Source organism: Bubalus bubalis, chromosome 11 (genome assembly GCF_019923935.1).
Source record: "Bubalus bubalis isolate 160015118507 breed Murrah chromosome 11, NDDB_SH_1, whole genome shotgun sequence".
Classification (NCBI taxonomy): Eukaryota; Metazoa; Chordata; class Mammalia; order Artiodactyla; family Bovidae; genus Bubalus; species Bubalus bubalis.
This window is the reverse complement of record NC_059167.1, coordinates 75942770-75952821: the sequence shown is the minus strand read 5'-3', so window position 1 is coordinate 75952821 and position 10052 is coordinate 75942770. Positions and strand designations below refer to the sequence as shown.

The 10052-nt window shown below is 32.6% G+C and overlaps 2 protein-coding genes across 2 annotated transcripts; both read left to right on the top strand.

The window, feature by feature from the left end:
- Positions 1-344: 344 nt before the first annotated feature.
- Positions 345-1432, top strand: LOC102400945 (olfactory receptor 4K13-like). Its single transcript, XM_006073496.3, has one exon. It carries the CDS (start codon positions 345-347, stop codon positions 1281-1283), a length of 939 nt encoding a protein of 312 aa, XP_006073558.2. The 3' UTR covers positions 1284-1432.
- A 7690-nt stretch (positions 1433-9122) lies between these two features.
- Positions 9123-10052, top strand: LOC102400620 (olfactory receptor 4L1-like). The gene has a single exon (XM_006073495.4). It carries the CDS (start codon positions 9123-9125, stop codon positions 10050-10052), a length of 930 nt encoding a protein of 309 aa, XP_006073557.4.

Sequence of the window (10052 nt, the reverse complement as noted above, 5' to 3'; positions counted from 1 at the left end):
ATCTATTTCTCAAAATCTAAAAAAAATGGCAAGGAGCTTGCATATTCTCTCACCAGCTGAGATAATCACATTTGTTAAGCCCAATTATGAGTTACATATTGATAGTTTCAATTTTCTTCAAACATCTTGGTTTATGGCAGATACTCCTCATAATTTTTGTTAAGAAATTGTGTCTATCTCTTTCAAAAAACTGGATTTAGTGTTAATTCTTTTGTATCCTTTTTAAGCATTTCAGTGAATTTTAGGAAAAAAAGTTAAGTGACTATGCACTTATCTTTCAAATTCAACTAACAGACTTTCTATTTTGATTTTGTTTTAGGTAACATTTGCCAACAGCCAAACAAATGGAAAAACAAAATCAGTCTGTAGTGGCTGAATTTATTTTGCTGGGACTCACAGAGTCTCATGAGTTACAGATTTTCTTTTTCTTCTTTTTTTCCATTATTTACATAGCCATTTTATTAAGTAACCTCATTATTATCTTGGTAGTGAAATTGGACCCTCAATTACAGTCTCCAATGTACTTCCTACTGGTCAACCTGTCCTTTATTGATATGTCTCTGGCTTCCTTTGCTACTCCTAAAATGATTGGTGACTTAATTCGTGAAAATAAGGCCATTTCTTATGAAGGATGCATGGCCCAGATTTTTTTCCTTCACCTTTTAGGTGGAAGCGAGATGATGTTGCTTGTAGCCATGGCAATTGATAGATTAATTGCCATATGCAAACCCCTTCATTACAAAAACATTATGAGCCACCGTATTTGCATCCGAGTTGCACTTTTCTCCTGGACTACTGGGTTTGTGCATTCTGTTAGCCAAATGGTTTTTATAGTGACTTTACCATTCTGTGGCCCCAATGTTGTGGATAGTTTTTTTTGTGACCTGCCTCAGGTGATCAAACTGGCCTGCACTGACACCTATGTCTTAGACCTATTAGTCATCGCATTTAGTGGACTGCTTTCTTTGTTCTGTTTCATATTTCTGTTCATTTCCTATAGCATCATCCTGATAACTGTCCATCATCACTCCTCCAGTGGATATTCCAAGGCCATGTCCACTCTTTCAGCCCACATCACCGTGGTGGTATTATTCTTTGGACCTTGCCTCTTTATCTATATATGGCCATTCAGCCATGTTTTCATAGATAAGATCTTCTCTGTGTTTTATACAATTTTCACTCCCCTTTTAAATCCAATCATTTACTCATTTAGGAATAAAGACATGAAGAAAGCAATAATAAAAATAAAGACCAAGAATGTGAGTTCCAGATCAGCCTTTTAACTTACATATTACAATCATCAAAGGCATCATCGTTGTTTTTATCATTGTAATCATCATCCAGGGACACAGGTATAAGATTTTACACTGAACATAAGTCATATTTTGGGAAATTATTACTTTTCCCTATACAAGCACACATGCAACAAAGCATTCTGAATTGTACATCCAAGTGCAAATCATTCCAACATATTATCATCCATTTATGTTGTAATTTTAAATTTTTCTATAAATTCTTAGACTTTAAAATACTGTTGGTTGAGTTCTAACCATGTCTAAGGCACTTTGCATGCATTTACTCTTAACCTCACACAATGAAGATAGAGAATATTATTTATATTTATCACCAGAAAACTGCACATTATAAAATTTAACAAACTTGCCACAGAAATTGTTAAGTACTAGACCTAGAATCAGATCCTACAAGTAACTACAAAATCTATGCCTTTATAACTAAAAATATTTTTATCTAAATTTTACTTAGTATTCATAGATTTTTGTTTCCTGTCCTCTCCTTTACATGTTGTAGCTCCCAATAATTAAATCTTCCCAACAAAAGGTTAAAATGATTTTCCTTTGATCTGAAAGTAAAAAGAAACCAACAATTTCTGTTTCCTTATGCCTCTGACTCAATGAAAAATGTTTATTAAAACAACTAAGAAGGTTGACCCATTGAGCAAGGTGTACTAGTACTACTGGTACACAGCAGGGTAGGAAAAATCATGTTTGAAACTCATGTGATTCTCTGTGGTGCCTCACAGTATTTGCATATCAAGTAGTAAAGGTATGAAAATTACACAACCTAGTACAGATTAGAATTTGATTCACTCCACCAAGAAAAGAATCACCATCAATGGAGATCTTGGATGAAGACAAAAGAAGAATGCAATTAGTAGTAAAAGAAGATAGCCATAAATAAATGTTATAATAGTTTAACATTAGTAGACTGATGATTATAGAAACTAAGACTGTTTTCTTCCTAAAATATTTATGGTCATTGTGTATGTATAGTATTTGTTGACAGATTTCAATTTTTTGTTGTTGTTCATTATCAAGGAGTTGTTGGAGGTTAACTTTAGAATTTTGTCTCTAAGATATGGGATATTCATGTGGGATTATGACTAAATTAGAGGAAATACCAATACCTCACTGAGATGAACATAGTAACCTACAGAATTTTGTCTTTCTATTTGGAGAAAAGAGGGTGAATGTCTTGATTTGTATAAATCTTTAGGCTAAGACAACTGTTGTTCCTTGGCAGTTTAAATAAAGATAGATTGAGAGTATTAAACATTTGAGAAGAGAGAAGGCATGTATCGAGAATCACAGAATTTTACCCTGACCAGTAACTTAGGGTGCATATTTAATCAAGAATAAAGGATATTATATAAGTAATGAGGAATCTGGAGGAATATTTTATTGGGTCAGAATTCATAGTTGAAACAAAAGAGAAGCCTGAATTAAGCAGTTATTTTTATTTTATTTTATTTTAATTTAATTTTATTTTTTAACTTTACAATATTGTATTGGTTTTGCCATATATCGAAATGAATCTGCCACAGGTTTACATGTGTTCCCCATCCTGAACCCTCCTCCCTCCTCCCTCCCCATTCCATCCCTCTGGGTCCTCCCAGTTATTTTAAAAAGTTATTCAAACCCATTGTTTTAAGCAGGGTACATGCATTTTAAGCTAACTGTAATCATTTAATTAGGTACAAAAAATGAGAATATCTATTTATGTCTTTTAATATTAAATGATAAGTAAGTTTTGTTATTATTTACTACACAGGTTATTTTAGGTACTCAATTAATCTGTGTGTTGCCTGGTCATGATATATGACATTTAAAGTTTCTGGAGAAAATGTGAGTTAACCAAAGACAGAGGGGGATCAAAAGCAGTTCTCTTCAAGGTCATTTGCTTTGAATAAATTGTTATTCAATAAATAGCTATCTCTCTGTATAATAGCTTAGGTGTGCTAAAGTAAAGGAGAGGGAATACTTAAAGATTATATTATCTTATTTTAGCTCAATTCATCCTCCACAACTTCATTAGGGCTTTAAAAATGTTTCTGTGAATAAACCTTGGATTGAAGATCATTCTTGTTTTTAAAATTCATGTAAATGATTATAAAATGACAGAACTGATAATTATACCCACAATATGAAATTTTTCTTAGCTAAATCACAAAGTATTAATAAAAGAACAATGAGATACAGAACTGACAGTAAACTGGCCAAAATATTTAAAGTTAAGAAAAAGTATTTCACAACGTGGATTTACTTCCATCTTTATTAACAATGAATGTGACAATATATATTTGTACCTTGATAAATTAGCTAGTCATCAAAATTAGCAAAACACTAAAACTAAATATATAAAACATAAAATAAACCTCTGCAATTTTATTTGCAATATTAATAGTCAATGATAACCAATGGAAGGCTTTAAATTTTAACTAAATGTAGTAAAAAGTGTTTCCATTTCTTTTTTCTTTCTTTCTTTATTTTTTTTAATTTTATTTTATTTTTAAACTTTACATAATTGTATTAGTTTTGCCAAATTACAAAAGCCATATTCCACAGAGAAATTACTTGTATTTTCTGCCATTCTATAAAAATGACTAAGATGACCAGTATGACAATAAATAAAATATATTCCTTATCATCAAATGCTATTGAAAAGCACACAGAAACTATTTCTAATTATCTGCAAATTAAGTGATAGAATAAATTATGTCTTGGGAGGAGTTTTGCCTTATATAAGAGTTGAAAGATTTTAACACGTACGTAAAAATTCTCATCAATAATACTGACTCATAATAAAAGCTAGTTTATGACAAAAATCTACATTAAGCCCTTGGTTGAATAGTGAATTTGACTGGAATTAAATAAGAACTTGCAGATAAGATACAGATATGTCAACCAATTTGAAAGTTACTCATGACTGTTGGCAAGTTATTGAAACGGACTGTGAAGCCTGCTGCGCAAAGTACATTAGGATGATCAATATGATAAACTGTGTAAAAGCAAACTCTTTTAAAAGAATAATTTACTGTAAGATTTTACAGTAAAAAGGGCAATGACAATGGAAACATATTTTGCCATATACATATTCTCTGAAACTCTCATAGCAAGGTAAATAAATTAAAAACAGTTAGTTGTAACATTAATGTATAATATGAAGTTTGAAGTAATTTAATGTGAATTATTCTTAGTATATCTTTACAATTTTCTATTTCCTAAATATATTAATGTGCACATAATATGTACTTTTAGGAGTAAGCGTAATCTTACAATAAATTATTCTTTTAAAAGAGTTTGCTTTTACACAGTTTATCATATTGATCATCCTAATGTACTAAATTGTAACATAGATCAATTTTTCTATTAAAGATGTAATGGTCAGAAAAATCTAGAGATTATTTATCTGAAATAATACAACAAAATTGTTAGAAGGAAGCTAAGAATGTAGCTTGGGAATAATGCGAGGAAAAGGAAGCATCCATTAAATCAAAGCTGTCTGCACTTTTTATATCACAAAAACCCAATACTCTCATGACTATTTTAATCATTCCAATGCTCAAGGAAAGCAAAGCATATTACAGGACGAGAAATTAAGAGTGAACATCTCTCCTGGTCATGCTACCACAGCAGCCCCAATGTTTTAACTACTCCCACTGAAATTTGAATTCCCAGGGCTCCAAAAATATCTGCCTCCAAAGTGGTTCACATCTTTATAAAAGATGCAGAAAACAGTATCCAGAACCACATGAAGGGCATCACAGAGAGTGAAAATTAGATTTCTAATTTCGAATAACGTCTTGAACACATTGTTTCTCATAATGCACCTTTACAGCAAGTAAGTGAAAACATTATAGAGGATTAATTCATTACAAATTTAGTATACTGAAGATGGTATTTTAATTAATTCTGTGTTGACTGGAAGGAAAATACTATGGTTTTCAAGACATGGAATTACATACTTATTTTACAATGGACTATAATCAACAATTTCCATGAAAATGTAAAAGGTATAATGCTCTCAAATTGATATTGCAAATAAATTTGGTGGTATATGCTAAGTGATTAAGAATGATGAATAAAATTAAGAAACATAAATTCCTGAGCATCCAGATAATTCATACTATCATTGAAAATAGTGGAAAAGGTAGAAACTCATATTATTTTTTGCAGTATAGGGATAGATTTCTTTTAATAAATTTCAGGTATACCCAGGACATATAAATAAGAATATCATAATTACAGTTGGAAAAGTACCTGGCAAGGGAGAATTAATGAACTAGATATTTAGGTATTTAGAACTAGATATTTAGAAAATCACTGTTTGAAACTTATGGTTATTCCATATATACATAGGTCATTTTAAAGAATAAAGACAAATAAGCCCTTACAGGATGTTCATATTCAGGAGAATGAAGTAAAAAGTGAATACTTCAGGAATCTCATTATGAGTACTCAAAATAGTAATAATAATCAAGAAAACTATTTAACAAAATAGAGAAGAGCAAGCTTCCAAATAGATGTCATTCAAAACCATAAAGTTAAATAGGAGACTTAAAAGTTTAAAGTTAGATTGTATTGGATTGCAGTGTGACAATAATTGTCTCCTGGTGAAATAAATTTGAGGACAAGCAGCTGGACAGTACTAGAAAACCCTATTTAAAAACACTAAATTAAAATATTAAAGATAATTTTAATTTAGTAATAAAAGCAAAAATGCATAACAGTTTTATTGAATATAATCACCTAATATAAAATCACCCATTTAATACACATTTTAATGATTATTATTCTATTCACATAGCTGTGCAAGGATCACCACAATCTTATTTTAAATCATTTTCACCACTGCAAAAAGAAAACTCACGCCCATCTCCAACCGATCCCCAGCTGAAGGGCCACTAATTTGCATTCTTTTTTCATAGATTTGCTTTTTCTAGACATTTAATATAAGTGAAGTTACAAAGCATATAGTCTTTTGTGTCCAGCTTCTTTTATTAAGCATATTTTTCAGTTTCATCTGTATTTTAAGATAAATATGTATAGTTTTAGAAAAAGGTGAAATTAGTCAAGGTAGAAATTATGCTTAGTTTGTTTAAATGTCTATAATGAAAATGGAGAAAATATTTATTTGAGTTAGTTTTGCTTATAGTGTTTGCTGTTCAGCTGCTAAGTTGTGTCTGACTTTTGTGATCCTGTTGCACACGCACACAGGTCTCCCCTGTCCTTCACCATCTTCTGAAGTTTGCTCAGATTCATGTCCATTGATTTGGTGATGCTATTTAACCATCTCATTCTCTGCTACCCCCTTCTTCTTTTTTATATTAAGTAATTTATGTCTTATATACACATGAGCAAGAGTAGAAATATTTATTTTCAACAATTTACTAAAACAAGTCTTGACTCCTTCCTTTTCTAATAGAGATTTATATGGAAAAGTCTCAGGATTATATAGGATTTATATGAGTGACTCAGATTCAACACATGCCCTCTCTGTGCCCATTCTGTGTCCAGCCATGAGATTATACATACACCATCTCACCTAATAATCACTACGTTTCCTCAGGGTGGTCCTACCTCTAAGAATTGGAAAAATTTAATTAATTATGGGGAGTCTTGATTTTTCATTTACTAAAGAGAACAAATAATTAGAGAGTTCCATCCTAACTCTAATATACTGTGATTTTGTCTTCAAATTCCTGCAAAGTGCATCATAAACTGAGTAAAGGTAACTAAAACAAAATGTGCAATTATTTAAGAGGAAGACAATTTTCATTTATAGGATTTTTGTCTAACCTATATGATAACTTATTTCTTTTCATTTGTATAGTCTTTTTATCTTCATAATACATAAGCAGGCATACTAAGTGCAGAACCAAATAAATATTTTGTGAAAGCTTGCTTAAAAATGAAAGAGAGGAATAAGAGACAGAAATGCAGGGAAAGTCATCAACACAGTAAATTCCAGCTTTCCCTCTGAAATAAAAGGCCAAAATAAATCTTTCTTAATCAATTATGTTTTTTTTAAATTTTATTTTATTTTTAAACTTTACATAATTGTATTAGTTTTGCCAAACATCAAAATGAATCCGCCACAGGTACACATGTGTTCCCCATCCCGAACCCTCCTCCCTCCTCCCTCCCCATTCCATCCCTCCAGGTCGTCCCAGTGCACCAGCCCCAAGCATCCAGTATCGTGTTTAAATTAAGTTCATTTGCAAGTTTTTCTGTTTTTACTTTATTGTGGGAAATAAAATTCAAGGGTATTGGTTCCCAAATTATAGCTGGCATATTCATTATTTTCTAACAGTTATCAAACCATGTCACTTCCCCAGAGTGCATGTAGTTATTGCAATTTCTGTCACAAAAGTCTCAACAGCAATATTTCTGGTCACTCTCCTGATAGTCATGTAACACAATCGTTACAGAAGGCACAAAGTGGAGACTGTCCTCTGCATGCCCCTCCAGGCCCACAGTACATCATTTAGCATCCACTCTGTACACTCCTGGAGGTTGACCTACAGGAATTACATTATTTTTCACTTTTATTTCCCCTAGTTTGTAGACACTGACTATTTCTTAAAAATATCGGAGGTAAGATAACAATTGAGATAATTAAGGTTGGAAAACAGTGATAAGATGTTTCGACAAGAGACGGAGCAGAGCTGAAAACAAGGAGAGATTTACAGGTCATTGGAAAACAAACATTTCCTAAGCATCTTTAAAACTTAATTCAGTCACTTTCCCAAATACACCACTGTTTCTACTCACTGTTATCAATTCTTTTCTTCTTATAAATCTTCAGTCTTTATGCCTTGTCCTTTTTATTTATTGACCATGAGTACTTTTTTTTTTTATTTTTACTTTTTAAAATGGTTTGAAGATAAAAACAAACAAGCTTGAAGCTGTGTCTTAAAAGTGACACTTGGAATTGGTTGCCAATTTTAAAAAATCTTACAACATTTTTCACAAATCATGTGCTAAATTAAATATTTTCTTACATGTCTCATTGCTAATTTTTGATTGATAATTAATCTCTAGATGGTAAACTCCTGAGATACCAGGTTCTGATTCCTTTTGTATAAGAAAAAGTGCAGTTAATTACATAGAAGGATTACAAATACTTGTTGAATCATATCTGTTATGTTCATATAAATGAAGCATATTAATTCAATCAATATTTAATAATTTGACCATAAACATACATTCCTTTATGTTTGGAGGGAATATGGTGTTTTGCTAAAAGCCCAGATTCTGGTGTGAGTAAGTCATTTAAAATATCTATGCCAAGTTTCCTTTAATATAAAATTAGGATAATTATAATAATGGGATTGTTATGCTCATAACAGTAAAGCTTGTTAACATATGTGAAATACAACACAGCTTATCACGTAGTGATCATATAATTATAATTAATTTTGATCACCATACATCCTAAGAATGACATCTAAAAAGCTCAGCAAAGAAAATTTAGTGTGATATATTGCAACCAAAGCAATATCTATACATTAGGATTGAATCATTTCACTATTTACTTCTAAACCACAACATACCATTTGCACACAACACACAAACTCTTCACTGAATAATGATGATAAAGGGATTTGAGAAAACAACTCCAATTAAGATCTGAGATTTAAGACTATTCTCATATCACCAATAGTTACTCATCAAATAGAAATCAAAAAATGTTGGTGTTTTTGTTGAAGTTCATTTGATAAGTCGTGTCTGACTCTGCGACCGCATGACAGTGCTAACTGTGGCTTTAAAAAAATTCTCTTTGTATATAAAGAACATCTGGAATCTTCCTGAGTTGAGTAAATGGATCTGAAAAATGGATCTGTAGTGACTGAGTTTATTTTACAAGGGTTTTCTGCAGCATGGGGACTTCAGATTGTCTTCTTCGTGACATTCTCCTTGATCTATGGGGCTACTGTGCTGGGAAACGCACTCATTATGGTCACAGTGACATGCAGTTCCACCCTTCATTCTCCCATGTACTTCCTCCTTGGAAACCTCTCCTTCTTGGACATGTGTCTCTCCACGGTCACCACACCCAAGATGATCAGAGACTTGCTCACTGAACACAAGACCATCTCTATATGGGGATGCATGGCTCAGATGTTCTTTATGCACTTGTTTGGAGGTGCTGAGATGACTCTTCTGATAGCCATGGCTTTTGACAGATATGTGGCCGTATGTAAACCCCTGCACTACAGGAAAATCATGAACCACAGGTTGCTGAACAGGTTTGTTATACTTTCATGGACAATTGGTTTTATACACACCATGAGCCAGATGGTATTAACGGTAAACCTGCCTTTCTGTGGCCCCCACATCATAGACAATATATTCTGTGACCTTCCCCTTGTGATTAAGCTTGCGTGTGTGGAAACACACACCCTGGAACTATTTGTCATTGCTGACAGTGGGCTGTTGTCACTCATCTGTTTCCTCCTCCTGCTTGTCTCCTACACGGTCATCCTGGCCACTGTGCAACGAAGACCATCTGGAGGCCTCTCCAAAGCCCTGTCCACACTGTCTGCCCACATCACTGTGGTCAGTCTGTTCTTTGGGCCGTGTATCTTCATCTATGCCTGGCCTTTCAAGAGTTTTGCCAGCAATAAAGTCCTTGCTGTATTTTACACTGTTATCACACCCTTATTGAATCCTATTATTTACACCTTGAGAAATCAGAAAATGCAAGAGGCCATGAAAAAATTAAGGTTCCAAAATGTTAGCTCCACATAG